The following is a 20,454-nucleotide window of genomic DNA, read 5'->3' on the forward strand; positions in this document are numbered from 1 at the left end:
AACTGGTATGGCTGAGTGTGTGAAGTGGAAACAGTTATATGGACTTGATACCGTTGACAACCCATGAGCCGCTCCGGGGACCCGCTGTGCGGTGTTAGATAGGCCGTCTGTTTGTCTGTTCATCCTGATCCAACTGATCTAATCTCGGCGAAGGCTCTGTGCTTACTTTGTTGAATTTGATATTAGCCATCAGTAAAGCTGCATTAATGCCATGAGATACTTGCTCTCTTTCTAAATGCATTGGTCTTTCGAGTGCACTCTGCGTTTAAAAAAAAGAAAAAAGAAAAAAGGTAATTCAGGTTGCCTGGCACGAGCAGTCGTGGGGAGGGAGTTTCAAGGTTAGAAAAAGAAGGAGTTTTGGACGTAAGTTTTGAATTAACCTGTGTTCCCTGCTCTGAATAGCTGCTCAGTCACCAGGTCTGTGCAGGATGATGCGTCGGGTGATTTATCTAAGTACCTGCAACTGAAGGATGTCATAGGTCTTGGATCCTTGCAAAGAAGTATTTACAGATACGTAGTAGTGAAGGCTGCTGCATGTGGCGGATGATATGATCTTTTGTGTTCTTTTCAGCACCGTAATTCTGTTAGATAATTTCTGCGCAAAGAGGTTTTTATGTAGCTTAGAACAGGCATTTAGGGATTCTTATTAAGAGTCCCTGACTCAGCAGGTTAGTCTTTATTAGGTGAAGTATTTTAGGATACCTTTTGGCCTAGCAGCATCCACAGAATTTAAGTGGGCACTTAAAAAGTAAGTGTTTTGAGAAGTGGAGAATGGCTGTGCTGGAAAGGACCAGAGATCCGGGAGCCCATCGTGCCTCTGCCAACAGCACCCAGTAGCTGGTGAGATTCAGAACAGGGTAAGCAGGTAGGGAAACTTCCCCCAGATTCTCTCCTTGTCTGTAACGATTTATAGCTCAAGGACTTTGAGAGACAGGGCCTCTGTATTTAAAGACGTGGATGGATTTTTTTCCTTCCACAAGTATTTGGTTCCTTTTCTGAACTGCTGTGAATTTTTATCTTCTGCATCCTCCTGCAGCAGGGAGTTACCCTGTGAACTGAGGCAGTGGGGGAAGAAGAATCCCTGTTTGTTGTAGCTTTGCAACGCACCAGGTTCCTTTGAGGATCTTGATTCTTGCATTGGAAGAGACGAGGTGAAAGCCGCCCTTTCAAACTGCCCCTCCCCAGACCACCCTCGAGCTCCCAGGTCTCCATTGTACTCCTTCTCAGCTACCTTTTCTCCAACCTGAGAAATCCCAACCTATTTATCTGTTCCTTGCAGGAAGCTGTACCACATCTATGGATGCCTTCGAGTTGTGGTTCTGATGCCCTAGGCATGGTGCCGTGTGAAGGGCAGGGTTAGCCAGGCTTCCCCCGTCTGCGCCAGTCCAGCTGACTGGCCTGAGGCTGATCGTTATTTCGATAAGAACTGCCCTCATTTTGTGCTTTCCTGCTTTGTGTTGTGTAGCTTGGCTGACCTTGACGAGTTCATAAAAACTGCCGATAAAGGTTTGAGCAAAAAAGTTGAAAAAGGCGATTATGATGGTTTGGTGGAGATTATGGGCCATCTCCTGGCCGTTAAAGAAAGGCACAGTGTCACCGATGCCATGTTTGAGCCCCTGAGGCAAACCATCGAGCTGCTGAAGACGTATGAGCAACAGCTGCCGGAGGAAGTCTACAGGCAACTGGAGGTGGGTGAAAACTTGTGGTGGACACACCAATTTGCCGAGCAGACGCCAAAGAGAGTGAGAGCTTACGAACGTTGCAGGAATATTTAATACCCCGTTCCCTGTCATTAGAGGGCCTCAGTGGATAGTATTTTGCTATTGTGGGATGTGCCTTAATAGCTCTAAATTTTGGAGTTTTATTGAGATTTTTCTTTTAAAGCAGAGATTAAGCCTTTTGTTATGTATGAAAAACATAGAATTGCCTGCTCCAACTCCCAGCGATTACTCTTGAAAAAAATTAATGCATTTTCAAATACATCTGTTAATTAGGTTGAATTATAATTATTTTTAAATAAGACAGTTCTTGGCAACTGTGGAGATGGGAAGGATAATGTTGGCAGAGGAGTTGCCTTCTCATAGGACTTCAGTCCTCCACTGGCTCTGTAACACCAAATCTGCTTGACCCAGAGGACATCCCTGTGAGCAGGTTATGAAAGTATTTTGGCCACTTTCCACATCTGGCTCTTACGAATCAGATTTATTTTGGGAATTCTTTTTGTTTCTGGGAAGGGGACCATGAGATGGAGGTTAGAAAAGACTGTGTGGTGCCTAGCCGGCCTTGGGGAACAGGAGACAAACACTGGCAACAGCCAAGATCTTACAGTGGAGACGCGTGAGGCTACATGCTGCTGGGTACCCTGTAGCCGTGGGGTGCTGCGGGCAGAGGGCTCTGTGGGGGACACAAGGCCTACAGGAAGACTTTTTGGGGAGATGTTCCTGCCTTACGCACCTGTGCAGCAAAGGCTCCAGTCCTCTGCTGCAGGCTTGGATGGGAGCTGAGTGGGGTTTAGCGATCCCCTGGTTTTCTGCTTGTGCAGCCGTGATCCATGGGCGGTCAGGTCACCAAATCTGGAATAGTTAAGGGTCCTTAGGATGCCTAGGTTCCTACAGGCTCCCTGAAAACCAGGAGAGCTGCAGTACATGGACGCTTTGGCTGCTGCAGCAGCTTCAGTCCTGCGGAGAACCCGGCTCAGCTAATCCCTCTGCTCGAGGGCTGCCTGTTTGGTGCCTGTTTGTGCCGGTACGTTCTAACAACTGATTTATTTTTCTGATAGAAGAAATGAGAGATGCAGGGCGGCCATTCAGATGCAGGAGATAGACAACAAAACAGGTTTGTGATTTCTGGCAAGTGACAGCAACACGCAGTTGAATGATTAATTCACTCCTGTTACACGGCAGAAAAAACAGAAGTAAGTTCCTCTAGGTACCGCTCCCTCCATGGCCATGGAGATGGGTGGGCTGGAGCTGGTAGTTTGTGTGAGAAAGACAAGGAAGCAGCCTCGTGTGTGCCCTGCTGTGGTCATGGATAGTGATTTCTATTGAGACTGGAATATAAAGTGCCAGAAAGAGACCCCTGGGGAGGGACTGGCCCCGCTCTGGCCATCTCTGCTGCCTCCAGGTTGTTTCCCTTCTTTCCGTAGTGTTGGTGGGTCTCCATTAATCTCCTCAACTATGTGAACTGGGGTGAAAAGAAACCCAAAGTCTTTCCTGTAGGTTTGCACAGTACATGGGGAAGTGTGCCCTCTGAGGGCTGAGCACTGGGATTTGAGGACAGCAGAGCCCTTGGCTGATGTCAGTGACTGGGTTGAGGATATGGCCCAAGAAGCCCAGTGAGAAGACGTGAAATCCCTTTCTGAAGCAAATCCCAGGTACAGATGGTGGATCGTCAGCAGTGCTGTGCACTTGCGGCTTGGATGCAGAGCTGAGAAAAAAAACCAGTCTTATTTACTACTAATGTTGTGTACGCAGACCGGAGGGATTTGTCCCAGAGAGCACTCTAGAAGTCCTTCTGCTATAACATCTTCTTCTGCTCCTAGATCTGGCAGGAAATTTCCCAGGCTCTGTTTCTTAATTAGCTCTGGGAAGCTGGACAATCTGATGAGCTTGCATCGGCAGCCTGTCCTCCTGCCTTCAGCTGCTCCCAGCAGGCTCTGGGTCCCGCTGGGCTTGGTGTTTGGATCACTGTTCTCTCTCGAGCGTTGAACCATCCTGGGAGCCCAGAATCTAGTCTGGGACCCTTCTTCTGGAGTTATTGTACGTGTTTTTACAATCAGAATAGTCAGGTATAAGGTCTCAGTCTTCATTAGTCTTCAAAATTTTGAGTAACTGGTAAGTTTTATCCCGAATTGTGTTTAGCCTTTGCATCACAATAAAACTTCCTTACAGTTTTAGAGATGGGCTCTGTTGCTTTTCCTGTTCTGCGATTATCCATAAACAGATCGGATGCATCTTACATCCAATAGCAAATAGTGCCTACCAGCATTTCCACTGTGCTTGCAGGAGCTGCCAGAAAAATGGAACAATATAAAGAAGCTGGCAATAGCTGTGAAGCAGCATGTGGCTCCTCTGCAAGCCAACGAAATGACAGTTCTGCGCAAGAGCCTCGCGGCGTTTGATGTTGAGCAGCACAGATTCAGAGAGCGATTTCGGAAGGAAGCACCATTCAGGTACGGGAAAATTATAGCATCAGAGAAGCCTCGGGGAAAAAAAGCTTTATGGGATCATGTCCGAGTGTCCTGAGGACGTATGCTCGAGCCCTTGCATACATTTCCTACCTTCTCGCAGTGTTGTATCTGTTATGCCTCAGGCGTTTTGTCTCTGGGAACACTGTCCGGTGTTAGCAAGAGGTTGAATGCTGAGTGCAAAGTATCGCTTTAAGGTGGCGTCAGTAGTGCCATGTGGCTGTACCATCAATGTGTACTATAGACGTTTCATCTCTGCTTTGTCTCTGAGAGGCACTGTTTGTTTTATGTTCTCTTTAGAAGTTGTTACAATATCACTTATGAAGAGTAAACATTTCTTTCTAGGTTTGACACCGAAAAGCCTTATCAACTGCTGGATGCAAAGCACATTGAGATTAAACAAATGGAGTCAGCCATGACCTCGATTTACGAATCAGCTGGTCTGTTTGAAGTCATGGTGCCAGATTATAAACAACTGAAGCAGTGCAGAAAGGAGCTGTGTCTTCTCAAAGAGCTCTGGGATACGATCTCCCTTGTGAACACTAGCCTCGACGACTGGCAGACCACCAAATGGGTGGGTATTAATGTGGAAAACATGGATCTGGAGTGTAAAAAGTTTGCAAGAGAGATTCGGAATTTGGATAAGGAAACGAGGGCATGGGATGCTTTCACCGGGCTGGACAGCAAGGTGAAGAATATGCTGACGGCCCTGAAAGCTGTGGCAGAACTTCAAAATCCTGCCATTAGGGAGAGACATTGGAATCAACTGATGCAGATGACGGGTGTGAGGTTTGTGATGGACGCGGACACCATGCTGGCTGATCTCCTAAAGCTCAACCTGCATAACTTTGAGGACGAGGTTCGTGGCATTGTGGACAAAGCAGTGCGAGAAATGAGCATGGAGAAAGTCCTGAAGGAGCTAAAAATGACTTGGAGCAGCATGGAGTTTCAGTATGAGCCTCACCCCCGGACAAATGTCCCTTTGCTGAAGTCAGATGAGGAACTCATTGAAACTTTAGAAGACAACCAGGTGCAGCTGCAGAATTTAATGACATCCAAATATATTGCTTTCTTCTTGGAGGAAGTGTCTGCATGGCAGAAGAAGCTCTCCACTGCAGACTCCGTCATTTCTCTCTGGTTCGAAGTGCAGCGTACATGGTCTCACTTGGAGAGCATATTCATAGGCTCAGAAGATATACGGGCACAGCTTCCCAAGGTATGAAACCCCAAATCCTTTTCTTCCTGTTTGGAAAGCGTTGAAGAAGAGCCTCCATAATACAAAATGGGGTTATCTATAATGGCAAGTTCCCCAAAGCAGGGCTTTTCTCCCGCTACATTGCTTTTTCAGAGGCTCCCTTAGTGCTATAGTAGTTTCCCTAGTGCTGCCCCAGGATGTTTTCGAACTGTAGGTTGTGCTTGAGCCGTGCTGAGAAGCTGATTTTCTCCCCTCCAGCGCTGCATAGCGAATACAGAGTTCCTGGAGGCTGAGCGCGAGGCTGCTGGCTTCCTTCAGTGCTGCAGGCGTGTTCCCTCTTTCTTCGGAGGAGAGAGGACCAGGATAATTACTCAGACATTGCAAATCATCAAACCAGAGCTGAAGCAGGCAGTTTTGGCAGCATCTCCTTCCCTGCCTTCAGCGCTGGAGCAGGGGGAGAGCAGCTGTTGTCCCTCCTGCTTCAGAAAATGGAACAGAGTTGTCATTGGTGACCTCCTCGGGGGTGTCTTCGACTCCAGCTTCCAGTCTTATTCCCGATTCCCTTTATTATTAAGAAAATCTTCCAAATTGGTTCCTGGCCCTGCTGGACCCCTCAGAGCCATACTGAGTAGCTCATGAGTGAACTGCATTTGACTGCGCTGCCATGCCCATCCGCGTGCAGCGTCACTGACAGCGCTGCTGGGGGACTGGCACCCAAGAGAAGGGTGTGCACAGCCCGGTGACACCTGGACAATACACCACCTGTCTCCATCCCTTCACTCTGGTCTGCTTGGACTGTTCCTCTGCTCTGGAGAGCGCCGGGCACAGCTTGCTTACTGGGCAATATATAGAGGTGCTGATACCCAGTGCCCTGAAGGCTGCACCCGGTGCCAGCAAGCTGTTAATAGCCAACAGCTGTCTAATGGCATGTGTGGAATCCCATCATAATTTAAACCTGCGTCCTACTGGGCAGCTGGCTGCGTCTCAACACGCATCTGACAGGTGGTGCACGGATCAGCAGCCTCTTCCCTTCCCAAGAAGGCTCAAAGGTCCCCGGGGAGACCTTATAGCCCCTTCCAGTCCCTGAAGGGGGCCTACAGGAAAGCTGGGGAGGGGCTGTTTGCAAGGGCATGTAGCGATAGGACGAGGGGCAATGGTTTAAACTAGAGCAGGGCAGGTTTAGATGAGACATTAGGCAGAAGTTCTTTCCACTGAGGATGGTGAGACACTGGCCCAGGTTGCCCAGAGAGGTGGTGGAGGCCCCATTCCTGGAGACCTTCAAGGCCAGGCTGGATGAGGCTCTGAGCAACCTGATCCAGTTGAAGATGTCCCTGCTGACTGCAGGGGGGTTGGACTAGATGGCCTTGAGAGGTCCCTTCCAACCCAACACATTCTATGACTCTATGAAAGCCTCTGGAGGCTGAACCTCCTCAGAATGCATCCAGGACTGGGGGTGGATGTGCGGGCAGGGTGTGGGATGGACATTGGGAGGTTGTGTGCAGGCAGGGCTCAGCCCTCCAGCCAGACCCTTGCTGCCGGGGCTGAACACGGGTTAACACGGCAGTGTTACCAGGAAGGCTTGGAGCACTTTTATTCCATGTCCTGGCTCACTTGGGAGGCCTGGCTTGAGAAGAAGGGAAGAGCAGAGACATTTTGTATATAGCTTTATTTATTCTTCACTGTTAACTTCAGAAATTCAGGGTCCCTGTTAGGTGCAGAGCATAATTGTCAACGTGTTCCTCTGCTGCCAACGTGGGGTTTCCGTGGCCTTACTCAAGGCAAGGAAGGGCTGTCCTCTGCCAGTGTCATCAGCCCTATTTCAGAAACAGGCACTGGGATTCCTGCGGTGTAGCATGCAGGGAAGAGTGAACTCAGGTGGAGTCGGTAGCCTTTCCCCATGTGGGAGCATCTCCTGCTGCTGTGGCCAGGGAAACTGATATTTCATCTGGACGCAGGAGGGGAAGCGTTATGAGGATATTCAAAGGGGAATTCAGTCCCCACAAAAACGGTTGGTCCTCGGCGTTGGTTTCTGCATGGATCATTTCATCCACAACCCCTTTGGGGCACAGTGACAAGAAGGCAAGTGCCACACTGGCCCTCTCTGCACTGAGGAGAAGGCTCTCTGCAAGAGAGTCTTTCCTCTCAACCCAAAGACAGCACCCAGAAGATGGGATCTTTTAGCACAAAATTAGTGTTTTACCATGAACATGTTCTTTGTTTTGCTTTTTAGGACTCCAAACGCTTTGAAGGGATTGATGTGGATTTTAAAGAACTGGCCTATGAAGCTCACAAAACTCCCAACGTAGTTGAGGCCACCAATAAACCAGGTCTGTCTCATCAACTGGAGGACATTCAGAGTAGGTAGGTAGAACTTCAGTCCCAGGATTTTGTCAGAGACTGGGATCAACTCTAATAAGTTTGTTTAGGCTGTGCTCCAAGGCTTTCTTCCTACTCTGTCCATCCTTTGCATTCACAGGTCGCAGCGTTTCTGACCTTTCTCACATCTTTTTATTTGTGATCCGTCACCCTGAAGCCCCCAAGGTGGAGTCTGGCTTTGTGTATGTGCAGACTCTCCTCCTGAATAGTGATGTGCACACATACAAAGCTGGGCATAGAGCTGGTTTTAATAACAAATGGCCTCACTGCCACTCCAAATACAACATCTTAAATATCTATTTAGCAGTCCAAGCAGGGATATCTGCAGCAGAGCTGAGCCCATGTTCTTTAATTTACGAAATTATCTCTGCGTGTATACCCTTGACACATGGTCTTTCCCTGAGAAAGACCTCAGTGTCCTGCAATGGATACGCTTGTCACGTAACACGTGAGCTACTCTACCTGGAACGCACTTAAAAGTTGATGTGATAGCTGTTGTATCAGTAATAGCTATCCATTTAAAATATTTTTTTTTTCTTTTTTAATCTGATAAGGCCGGTGTTCCTCACAGAGGACTAGCTGCATGTTATTTATGAACTTTGTAAGCTCAGCAGCGGTTCAGCATGTAAACACTGAAAGATTCATTTTAGATCGGAGCAAACAAGTTTCCTTTTAGGCTTTGCAAACACAAAAAGCTGAGTAGGTTTGAATCAGACTTTAAAATGTGGCTCATTAGAATAAAAGCAGTTATGGAAACTTTCATCCCAGTGTGAGATCACCCGTGGCAGTTGAGAGCTTGTCTAAAACAGCAGGTCAGACTGCAAACCCTTTCTAACCTCTTCTTCCACGTGTGTTTCTCCTTTTTAATGAGGCTTCACAGAATCATAGGGTTGGAAGGGACCTCTGGAGACCATCCAGTCCAACCCCCTGCCAGAGCAGGGTCACCCAGAGCAGGTGGCACAGGAACGCCTCCAGGCGGGTTTGGGATGTCTCCAGAGACGGAGACTCCACCACCTCTCGGGGCAGCCTGTGCCAGGGCTCTGCCACCCTCACAGCAAAGAAGTTCCTCCTCCTGTTGAGGTGGAACTCCCTATGGTCAAGTTTGTGCCCATTACCCCTTGTCCTGTCCCTGGGCACCACTGAAAAGAGCCTGGCCCCATCCTCCTGACACCCCCCCTTTCAGTATTTATAGGTGTTGATAAGATCCCCCCTCAGGCATCTTCCAGACTGAAGAGACCCAAATCCCTCAGCCTTTCTTCATCAGAGAGGTGTTCCAGTCCCCTCATCATCTTGGTAGCCCTTTGCTGTCCCGTCTCCAGGAGTTCCTTGTCCTTCTTGAACCGGGGAGCCCAGAACTGGACACAGTGCTTCAGATGTGGCGTCCCCAGGGCAGAGCAGAGGGGGAGGATGACCTCCCTCCACCTGCTGGCCACACTCTTCTTGATGCCCCCCAGGATGCCATTGGCTTTCTTGGCCACGAGGGCCCATGGCTGGCTCATGGTCATCCTGTTGTCCACCAGGACTCCCAGGTCTCTTTCCACCGAGCTGCTCTGCAGCAGGTCACCCCCAACCTGTCCTGGTGCAGGTGGTTATTCCTCCCCAGGTGCAGCACCCTACACTTGCCCTTGTTGAATTTCATAAGGTTCCTCTTTGCCCAGCTCTCCAGCCTGTCCAGGTCTCTCTGGATGGTGGCACAGCCTTCTGGTGTGTCAGCCACCCCCCCAAGCTTTGTGTCATCGGCGAAGTTGCTGAGGGTGCACTCTGTCCCCTCATCCAGGTCATTGATGAATATGTTGAACAAGACCGGACCCAGTACTGACCCCTGGGGAACACCACTCGTCACTGACCTCCAACTAGACTCTGTGCCCTCTACTTCTCTGACTCTTAGGCTGTTTGACCCTTCGGGGTAGAGAGAGATCGATGAGTTAATATGTGCTTTGTTGATCTATTCAGAAAATGCTGTGGAGGACCAGTCTTCAGGCTCAGCTCATGTCTGGCGTTTCCCCGTAGCAGGGGAGAATCTCTTTGATAACCTGAACTGTAGCATGAAGCACGAAAGGATATTTACCCACCTGTCCTGGGCGCTGTTTATCTGCTTTGTCTCCCCAGGTTGTCTCTGTGTGAGAAGGCTTTGGCTGAATATTTGGACACGAAGAGGTTGGCCTTTCCCAGATTCTACTTCATTTCTTCTGCAGATTTATTGGATATTCTTTCCAATGGCACCAACCCACAGCTGGTAAGCCTCGTACTGCATCCCCTTTGCGTTTCCCAGCTGTCAGTACCGTCACAGTGGAAGATGCTGTCTTGGGACTCTCCTGTAGTTTATCCTTTCTGCAGTGCTTTTTCTCCCACCCTCACCGGGCCTTCATCTGTCATCTTTGAAAGGCAACGTGTGGACTGTATGTTGTCTGATCTAACCCTGGTGATGCTTGCAGATGGTTCTGAAAGCACTGCACAGACCAGAGCTGTGTTTTTGGTGCCATAAAAGCAGTGATTTTTTTTTTTCTGCTGGGAGACGGTGAGGTTGGAGGAACCCATCTTTCTTGGGAATCTCTGCCAAAACTTGTTGCTGACCTTGGATTCCCAGCCTGAGATGCCACCAAACAGTATCTGCTGTTGAAAGAGCCACAGACTGGTCATTCAAATGTGGAGTTGTTGACAACTGATGGCTTGGAGAGTTCCCTTTTTTTAGGCGGGAGAGGCACTTCTTCCTTCCCCCATGCAAAAGCGTTTGGGATATCCTGATTATAGGGGGAGAGAAGAACACAGCCTGAAAGAGGGAAGACGGATGGTGGTCAGACAGTGGCTATGGCCAAGGCAAGCAAGTAGATCTCTTGGGTTGCCATCCATCCCTGTGCGGCTCAGGGGCGCTGGCTATCTGACCTCCTGCACTGGGCTTCTGCGCCATCTGACCGAGGCTTCTTCCCTTCAGGCTGGGTTTCTGGGGAAGGGGCCGGAATGCCAGGTGTGGGGAAATTGCTCCAAGTATTCCATTTCTCCTCCTGGCTTTGGTGGATCACTGGATCATCCTGTGGAGGAACTTGTAGTAATTTTCCTGTTTTAGGAAATGTCTTCAGCGTGCTCTTCCCCGCAATCCCCAGTGGAGCACAGACACCTCCTGTCCCCCGGTGGGTAGAGTTCGGAGAATTCGGTCCTGCAGATGTTTTTCCATACAGCATGGCAGCGTTAGGGTCTGTTATTGCTGCTGCAGGGGCTGCTGTCAGGAAACCTTGGCCGCTTTGCTTGGCAGTGGAGTGCTCTGGCTGGCATTTGGGATGCATCATTTATCCTGAGGGTGGTATGTAAAACAAATTAAAACGTTCACAGCAAATGGAGAGTGTTGGATAGGGAATGAATTCCTTATTCCCTCTTTTGGTAGCGAGTAATCTTACTTTTTTTAAGCTTTTTATCATTTTCAACGTTCATGTGAGCACATGAATGGAGGAGCTTTGCGTGTGCATTTGGAAATGCTGCTGTTTGCCTCTGACCTTTCACACTGCTTGTATCTGTTTCTGCTGCTGGGGGATTTCAGCCCGCAGAGGATCATAAATACATCATTGATTGATACTTAAAATGGAGAGAAAAAACCCACAGGAAGCAAAGAAAAGATGCTGTGTTGAAACGCTCCGTAGAGTAAGAAGAAATTCCTGGTGTTTTCTGTTATTCAAAACTGTTTGCAGTAAAATCAAAGTAAATGTCAAGCAGGATCATACATGGATACGCTCTCAGCCTTTCCACTGTAGTTTCAAAGTCTGATAATTCCTAAAGGAGGATTATGTACACAATGATATTATCCTCTTGAACTGGGTATTGAGCTTGTGCAGGCTCCGGTGTATTCAGGGCTCCGGTGGCAGGATTGCAGCAAGTGCTGGAGTATGTCCGAAGCCCTGCAGACTGGCCAGGGTCTGGGAACGGACAGTGGGGACTTGTGAGCAGAAACTTCTAGATATAAGAAAAGGTTTCAATGGTTTACTTAAGATTTGAGAGGAGATATGCTTATCTGGGCGGGGGGTGACAAGTGCCCTTTGCTTCTCGGAGGTACTTGGCACTTTCCAGGATTTGGCCCTGCTTGAGCATGCATAAGAGTACCAAGCTATGTCCACCTGCGGGACAGCTGGAGAGGTGGAGTGCCGTAACCCTTTGGGAGTCAGGGAGTCAGAATTAAATGGACAAGGCCACCCGTCTTTCTCTGAAAGCCTTAGAGCACCGGGCATCAGGGGCTGTTCTCGTGTCTCACCCACGGGAGCCTGTCCACTCCCTGCCTCTGGCTGTCACTGAGAGAGGCAGCTCCTGTCTGGGACTGCTCTGGGAGCTCACCCTCGCGATGGGGACGTCAGTCCGGGGAGTAGTCTGTCCTTGGTGGTGGCGGCGTGTGACACACGCAGTGACGTAGCTGTGTGTTACGTAGTGATCTGGAACCTGCTCAGCTCGCAGCAGGCTGGTGCCGAAGCTGAGAGCCTGCCGCAGCGATGCTAGCGTCTCCATGTTGGCTTTTCAAACTGAGCTGGGTGTGAGCAGGAAAGGACTGAATTATTCTTTCCCTTCTGGAAGAGTGTTTTTGGTCAAGATGTTTCATAGGAGGTCTGAGCTGTTGAGCTGTTTATCATGGGTCTTCGGCAGAAATAAAGGTCTTTCTTCTCCATGGAGGAGAACTGAGGACTTTTCATTGGCACAAAATTGATTTGTAGTAGTGAAAAAGCAGGAAGGTTCGCAGTGAAGAGAACCCCACAGCAGGCTGAGAATAGGATGAGGTGGAGCAATGGCTACAGACCTCACGTGTAGGGAAATTTGGGCTAGGAGGTCATCCGATGTTTGAGTGTTTCCTGTGCTTTTGCCCTGTATGGGAGGTTTCCTGGTGGGGAAATATGATTTATTAAGGCATTTGTGGTTTTTAAATGATGTAGAAATAGGTGGAAGTATTGAGAGAGACAGCAAGAGGCTTGCACTGGCAGTATCCTGGCCGTGTATGAGAAGATGTGGTGCTTCCAAGATGTCCAAGATCATGCTTTGTAAACACGATTGTGCCTGTGACATGTATGGTGATCTCCATTCCGCTTGTCCTGTCTCAGTTGCTTTATTTAGTACAATTCCTTTGGCAGGTACAACGTCATCTTTCCAAACTCTTCGACAACTTGGCCAAGATGAAATTCCAGCTGGACTCTGAGCAAAAGCCAACCAAGGTTGCCCTGGGAATGTACAGTAGAGAGGAGGAATACGTCAGCTTCAGTGAACCCTGTGACTGCAGCGGGCAGGTGAGAGGGAAAAACTGTCCGGTGGAGTGTGCTCTCCTTCCCCTTGTGTGGGCTTCTGTTGCCAAGACATCGTAGAGCTTCGCTACTCTTCCTTTATGCATGAGAAAGGCTGGAAGAGGTGGTGTGTAATTTAATTCCTGCTTACACCACAGCCCTTGGTCCCACTCCGGATAAATCTTCACTGAGGTGGGGCATAGGTGTCACAGTCCACAACGGGAGAAAGGGCTGGGGCCTTTTTCTAACCAGGTTTTTTTTTATTTGAATTTTTCTAAGATGTTTTGAAGGTTAGTCTTAGAGCTTGTTATAAATATCCTCAGTCAGGGAGGGGATGCGGGTTGAAAACAGACTAAGATAATCCATAATACCTCTGCGTGGGTATCTTTTGAAAGAGAAGGCTTTTTTTCCTGTTTTCCAAATCTTCGTTCTTTCATAGGATCAGTTAAAGTATGAAACCTAAGAATCAAACTACTGCTCAGCTTATCTGTCCCCGTAGTTGCACCTTTCTCCATGGGCTATTATAGGAAGCTAAAGTACGTGGTACCAGCTGCTGAGCTCCCCAGTGATGGAGCTTGCTGCGTTTAAACTACCTTCTCAGTGAGGGCTTTGCCTGTGAAATACCAAATTCAGCAGGAGTTGTGTTCCCAGCTTGGCGGCAGCTTTCTCCTGCTGCTGACAAACTGTGCCCTATGAGCGATTCTGTCGTGGCCTGGAGGCCACGCGCCGAACCAAATTACTCATCGGTGGAGTTCGTTTTGGTTTCTCCTGTAGCTGGAGTTCAAGAAAAATCTGCCTTGTATTCTTGGGATCTGTCAATAGATGCTAATCCTGCAGTACCAGAACTGGCTCAGTCCACCCAGTCTGAAGGAGACCGTGAGGCTTGTTTCACCTGAGAGTTGAGATGCTTGTCCCATTACCCATCTTCACTAATTACCAAAGGCACTTAAGAAGAGCACATGCGTTACTGTGGTTTAATCTCTTCTGCAGGTTGAGATCTGGCTGAATCACGTACTAGACAGCATGAGGGCTACTGTGAGAGACGAGATGACGGAAGCCGTCATGGCTTATGAAGAGAAGCCGAGGGAACAGTGGCTATTTGACTACCCTGCCCAGGTATCTGCCACTGCTCCTCATCTTTGCTCAGGCTGGCACGTGGGAAAGGCAGCTCTTGGCTTCCCCTTCAGTCCTGCCCTTCCCTTTTTTCAATAACAGCCTCTAGCTGTGGATGGGGACACTTCTGGGCTCCACTGTGCTGTCCAGGAGAGAGGAAGGATGAGTTGTCCTTTATCATGACAGTCTCTTCCAGGCTGAGCTCCATGGTCTTACTGGGGCTCCAGGGAGGATGCACTCTGGGTTGCAGAGCTCAGGGGCTTGGGCAGTGCCTGCTGCATCCCGTGTCCCGGGAAGTCTGTACACCCAGAGGAGCGAGAGGTACAGCAGGAAAACAAAGTGGCGAGGCCTAACAAGAGAAAAGAGCCCCTCAGATGCACCTCCAACGAGGTCTCCAACTCTTCCTCCTCTGCTGTGTCAGGCGTGTGAAAGGTGCTGATTTACTAATAAGTAGCTGCTAAATGTGTCAGCCTCTGATATGATGTTTTAAATGAATGTCACGGGGCAGATCCCTGTTGTCCTGTCTGCTGTGAGTACTGTATGAATAAATACTTAATTTCATGTCACGGATACTTCATCCTTGATCTCCCTGTGGATCAGACACTCTTGAACGTAAGGAAGCCCTGATGTTTTCCGTGATACTGAGCCAGCCTATTTCCCTAGGTGGCTCTTTCCTGCACCCAGATCTGGTGGACAACCGAGGTTGGGATTGCCTTTGCCAGGGTAGAGGAAGGCTACGAGAATGCGATGAAGGAGTATCACAAGAAGCAAGTGACGCAGCTGAACACCCTTGTTACCATGCTGATCGGGCAGCTCTCCAAGGGTGACCGGCAGAAAATCATGACCATTTGCACCATTGACGTGCACGCTCGGGACGTGGTGGCAAAGATGATAGCGCAGAAGGTTTGTGTTCGCAGCTCAGCGTGGTCCTGTGTTGGGCGTTGGAGTGGGGTTTCAGGAGTGACAGGCCAACCACAGGCCATTGCGGTCGCTGCCTGTCTCAGTGGGAGGTACATGACTAAATTTACTTCTACAGTGTTTGCAGCAGGGAGGCAGAAAGCCCCCGTAAGCCTGCAGTGCTGGTCTGTGTCATGGCCCGAGGGGCTTGATGTGCTTGCCACAGGTTCACACCAGGAGTGAGAGTGTGGCCCTGCGTCCTGTTGCCAAGGCACATGTTGGTGGATGATGGTGTTGCGTTGGGAGGCTGCTGGATGCAGTCTCAGTTATGACTTTAGAAAGTAAGAAAAAGAATTGAGGCTTTTTTTTTTGTAGCCTCCTTGATCTGGTGTGGGGCCACGGGGGCTCCTCTGAGACTTCTTGTCCTGCACACCTCCCCCATGCTACTCCCCTGTCCTGGACACTGTGGCAAGTGTCCAGCCTTGCAGGTGGGGGGGAAGGTGCCCTGAGTGTGCTGGGCTGTAGCGTTATCCTCATCTGTGCCCTCTCGGAGGCAGCCGGGCTGCTCCGGGGGTCTCTGTCTTCAAGGCTCAGCTGGGCTCGGTGGTGCCTCGGCCCAGTTTGTGGGGAAGCTGGGCCTGCCTGCTGGTCGTGCAGAGAGCGCTGGCCATGGCTGTCCTTGTCCCCCTGTCCCCAGCCTGTTTCCCTCATGCTGTCTGTAGCCCATTCCCTCTCTAAACAGCCCCTGCTCCTTCTCTCGTCTGTTTGCATTATAAGAGCCTCTTGCTGCTTCCTGCTTCTTAAATCTCTTCTTCTGGAGTCTTTTTGTGCTTCTTTTTATCTCAGGTATTCACTTTTATCCTCTCCCACTAATTTGGTTCCTACCCTCTACTGATGGGCGATGGGGAGGTGGCGTTTCTCACCACACTGCAGGGAGGTGACCTTCCTCACCACACCTGCCTTCACCGTGAGGACCAGTCCATCCCCGATGAAAGCTTCATTGCAGTCACGGTTTCGGCAGCTGAGCTGTGTGTGCCTGGCGTCCCTGGCCTCCCCGTGATGGTGCTTGTGGGTGTGTTGCAGGTGGACAACGCACAGGCATTCATTTGGCTGTCACAGCTCCGGCACAGATGGTCGGATGAGGAACGGCACTGCTTTGCCAACATCTGTGATGCCCAGTTCCTGTACTCCTACGAATACCTTGGCAATACCCCTCGGCTTGTGATCACTCCACTGACTGACAGGTAAGTCCCTGGGAAACACCACCATAGCTGGGCTTTGCCACGCAGTTAAAGAGCTGGCAACCAAAGATGGATTCACTTTGGATGCCCACATCCCTCTTGTTCTTTCTGTGTGTCCCAGCAACCTGGTGGCAGAGCTCTCTCACCTGCTTTGTGATTTGGTGGTGGTACATTCTGGGGTACCTGTGCCTCAGATCCCAGGGTGGGATTCAGCTCACAGATGAAGACACTCACTTGTGGGTCTCTGCCTGTGCACAAGATGTCCACAGCCCATAGATTTGGTGAGGCTAGAAAGCTTTCATCCCATCTTGAAGTAGACATTTACCACTTGGCTCAGTTGTCTCAATGGGGACACTAGGGTGACTTGAAATGCTCTGCATTGTCCCAGCTGACTTCCAGCTGACAATCCAGAAGCGTGCAAGTCTTCTGTGGACCCCTTGTCATGTCTTTCCACCCTATTGTGACATTTGAGTAGCCAGGAGCATTTCAGATGGCTCTAGTCACCCATGTTAGTCAGCTGAGCCAAGCCCCCATGCATTATCAGGTTTTGTTGACCATATTGACTACAGCTCTGTGGCTTCTACAGGGAGTATAGACACCCGCATGGGGGCACCTCCCTGGTGTCCATCATCAGCGTGACAGAGAAGCTTTGGGGCTTGCTGCAGCGTTGAGTGGGGATCATTCATAGACCATCTGAGCAGGTTTCTGTCAGTCGTGGGCATGGCACCCTTTAGGCACTAGGAAGGCAAGCACTAGGAAGAGCACTAGGAAGGAAGAAGGCGGCCCAATATCAATGAGTGTTATGGGGATTCAGAGGAAGCACAACCTGGACGTGAAGAGGTTGGGCAGACCCCGGTGAAACACAAGTGTCTCTTGGAGAAGACACAGCTGGGCAGAGGTGGTGATTAATGCCCAAGAGGAGTTTCAGCTTAGACATGCACCCTGCTCATGTACAGCTTTTCAGAAGAAAGGCTCTCCTGAGTCCATTGCCCATGTGACATTTCTCTGTGACCTGTTGGACCAAGTCTCAGTTTCTCTCTCCTTTTTTCCTTCATCCTTCGCTGTGAAAGATGTTACATCACCCTGACCCAGTCGCTGCATCTGACCATGAGTGGAGCACCTGCAGGCCCTGCAGGCACTGGCAAGACAGAGACTACGAAAGATCTGGGGCGAGCCCTGGGCATCATGGTGTACGTGTTTAACTGCTCCGAGCAAATGGACTACAAGGTACTACTGGTCCCACCTCGGCCGCGGTGCCATCACATGGGGCTAGGGATACTCGGGACCCCATGAAACCTGAAGGATGAGAGTAATCCAGCTGAGATCACTTTGATCCACCATCTCTCCTCAAATCCCTGCTACGTTCCTTTCTGCTGAACGCCTTTTTTTCCTCCCCCCTTTTCTCCTCTAAGACTTGCACAAGATGCTTCAGGAGGCAGAGGCCCGAACTGTCTCTCTCTGCCTTGTTACGCCTTTCCCTTCCCTTCTGGAGTTAGGTTCCACGTGAAACGCTTCCAAAATTTTGGCCCATTCAGTTGAGACTGAGGCTGTGCTGATGCTTCAGCCCTGGTCGTTTCTTCTTGGCGTGCTCGCAGGCTGACAGGACGTGGCATGGGAAGGGACCTGTCCTGGTTTTCTCGGGATCCTCTCCCAGAATAAGGCCAAAACGTGCTGAACCCTCAGCCGCTGCAGAACGCTGAATCGTTAGGCTGAGTCTTGCTCTCTGCCGGTCTGGCACGGTACAGTGATTTTGGTAGCCTCGGATCATATTTTATTCAGATTATGGGCTCTCCCAGGAAGCGGGGCTGTCAGTAATTCAGCACAGGTGACCTTTAAATGAAACTAGTGCACAGATATATCGAGAAAGTGCAATTAGCAAATCAAGTGGCAAACTGTGCAGAGCTATAAATATTATAATTGAGTTGTGCCTGCTGTTTCCATGCACTTTTCTAAATACCCACAATAGACTGTAAATTGCTATAAATAAACAGGCTGGGAAATAAAATCCATTTTTTGCGGGTGTTGATTCCATTTGTGATTTTACTCTTGTAATTTTTTTTTTTTTTTCCAGTCTTGTGGGAATATTTACAAAGGCCTTTCCCAGACAGGAGCCTGGGGCTGTTTTGATGAATTTAACAGGATCTCAGTTGAGGTCCTTTCTGTGGTTGCTGTACAGGTAAGTGGAGAAACACTCGTAAATAAATACAAACAAGGCAGGGCCATGCTGCAGCTTCAGGAGCGAGGGTAAATATGGAAAGCGCGTGTTGCTGGTTTCAGTTCTGTGTGTAGGCAGGTGAGGGATTATATCCCAAGATTAATCACATGAATATCACAGCACTGACAAATTGTAGCAGTGATGTGCTGCAAACATTTTTGTCACTTCTTTTCTTCCCCCAGTTACAGCATTTGTGTTGAGGCAATTCTTTATTATAGCATCTTTTCCCCGATCAGTATACGCCGCGGCTCTGTACCTATTCCTCTGGAGGAACACACTCGTGTCATTAATGTGCTGTGAGATAATTGCAGGCTGTCGTTTATGGAGGAGAGCTGCCTTGACTTACGGCTACTCAGCCTGCCATGTAGGGAATGATTTTCATGGAGGGGAAGGGTGGTGTTTGGGGCAGATCCGTGGCCTGCAGGACTTCTGGGGGTTACTTATTGCCTGCTGTCAGGCACAGGAGGTGTGTCATAGTCAACAAATAGCAATACATTCAAGATTAATTTTCTTAACGCTTACCTGTCACCGAGACCGTGCAGTCTTTTCTCCTTCCTTCTCTTTTCATATGGCTGTAGATTTAATTCCCGTGTCTGTGAAATGGCTTTGGAAGGTTTTCCCGGCCGAGGGGCGTAATTCCCAGGAGGAACATGTGCAGTCCTGTGGGTGCAGCGCGGTGCTGGGTGACACTTGGTAACTGGAACCGATCTGCAGCCCTTGCTTATCTGCTGGCTGAGGATACCCTGACAGCGCGGGGTTAAAGCTAGGAGAGGGCTGTTTGAGCTGTGCCCAGCTATGGTGTTCTCCCTGTGGAATGATTTCTCGTCTCCTCCGTAGTTTCACCGTTCAGTGCATTTTATTGGTGAGTCCCGTCCTTGGAGAAGGGCTGGAAAGGAGCCTGCCCTCCCCATCGTGCTAGAGAGGCCTGTTCTTGTGCTTACATATAATCTGGCACTTTGCCTCCTCCTTCCCTTCCTCTTACTGGCCCACGAGGAAACCTGGAAATATTTTTCGCAGGGGAAGGGACTGCAGGAGGAGAGGTGCTCCGTGCCCTGCCTGGTGGGAGAAGGCGGGGAGGGTTGCAGGTGTGGGTCCCCTCCAGCAGGGGCTGGACTCTGGGGCAGCCCAGGTATAGCCACGGGACAGCGGGATGAGTGCGGGCCCTGCTACCGCTTCTGGCCCTTGCTTTGAAGGAGAGCTGTGTCTGGATGTTGTTCAGATCCTAAATCTCACTGGTATCCTCTGAAAATGCCAGGCAAATCCAGCTACCAGGGGGATTTGAGCGGAGGGTGGGGGCTCAACTGCACCGTCCCGACCAAGACAGCTCTGACATGGGCAGAACTGAAAGTTTTGAGCCTTCGGGGACTTCAGCCTGAAAATGGAGGTGCCGAAGTATCCAAGTTCTTCTGGACCCAAGTGTCAGCTGAGTGCAGGTTTTAGGATCCCAGTGTCTGACTGAGGTGCTGAATTCTTCCCACACCCCCTTTGGGGCTTGGTATTGCAGAAAGAAAAGTCTAGAGCCCAGAAGTTCTCTCACTTTTTAAAATGTTTTGGTCAAAGATGTTGTTCTGAACCCCTCCGTGAACTCCACGTTCTTCTCATCTCTCTTTCACTCATAATTGGTACCTTATGTGACATCCCAAAGAAGCCCCAGGTGGGTACAGGAGCTTATGTACCGTTCCCTCTCAATTTCTCTTCCATCAGGTTCTAGTTTAAAGTTGTCATTGAAAAAAAGTCTTTGAGGATCTTAAAATAAAAAGGGAAGCTGAACAAAAGAAGCCCAGATATGACTCAACTGCTAATGATTCCCTCGCTCCTGGCTGGAGAAAGCAGCACGGCTGTCATTCCATCATCGTGTCTCCTGGCTGCTATTAGGAGTGTAACCATGGCGATGTTTAATTGGCTGTCTTAGTCATGCAGCTAATGTCGATATGGTTCCTTACAGAGAAAAATTCGATTAATTGCTTAACTTTAAGATGGCAAAC

At 49.6% G+C, this 20,454-nt stretch overlaps 1 protein-coding gene across 3 annotated transcripts in view; it reads left to right on the plus strand.

The window, feature by feature from the left end:
• DNAH9 (dynein axonemal heavy chain 9) overlaps positions 1-20,454 on the plus strand; it is a 224,800-nt gene that overhangs the window by 28,961 nt on the left and 175,385 nt on the right. For all 3 annotated transcript variants that reach the window (XM_074607552.1, XM_074607550.1, XM_074607553.1), the window contains exons 18-28: positions 1,466-1,688; positions 4,005-4,171; positions 4,532-5,402; positions 7,612-7,742; positions 9,867-9,993; positions 12,857-13,009; positions 13,994-14,119; positions 14,780-15,019; positions 16,097-16,257; positions 17,325-17,481; positions 18,326-18,430. In XM_074607552.1, the coding sequence (XP_074463653.1) occupies positions 1,466-1,688; positions 4,005-4,171; positions 4,532-5,402; positions 7,612-7,742; positions 9,867-9,993; positions 12,857-13,009; positions 13,994-14,119; positions 14,780-15,019; positions 16,097-16,257; positions 17,325-17,481; positions 18,326-18,430 (2,461 nt within the window). The remainder of the gene's footprint in view (positions 1-1,465; positions 1,689-4,004; positions 4,172-4,531; positions 5,403-7,611; positions 7,743-9,866; positions 9,994-12,856; positions 13,010-13,993; positions 14,120-14,779; positions 15,020-16,096; positions 16,258-17,324; positions 17,482-18,325; positions 18,431-20,454) is intronic.

The sequence above is a fragment of the Larus michahellis genome, chromosome 14 (assembly GCF_964199755.1).
Source record: "Larus michahellis chromosome 14, bLarMic1.1, whole genome shotgun sequence".
Taxonomy (NCBI): domain Eukaryota; kingdom Metazoa; phylum Chordata; class Aves; order Charadriiformes; family Laridae; genus Larus; species Larus michahellis.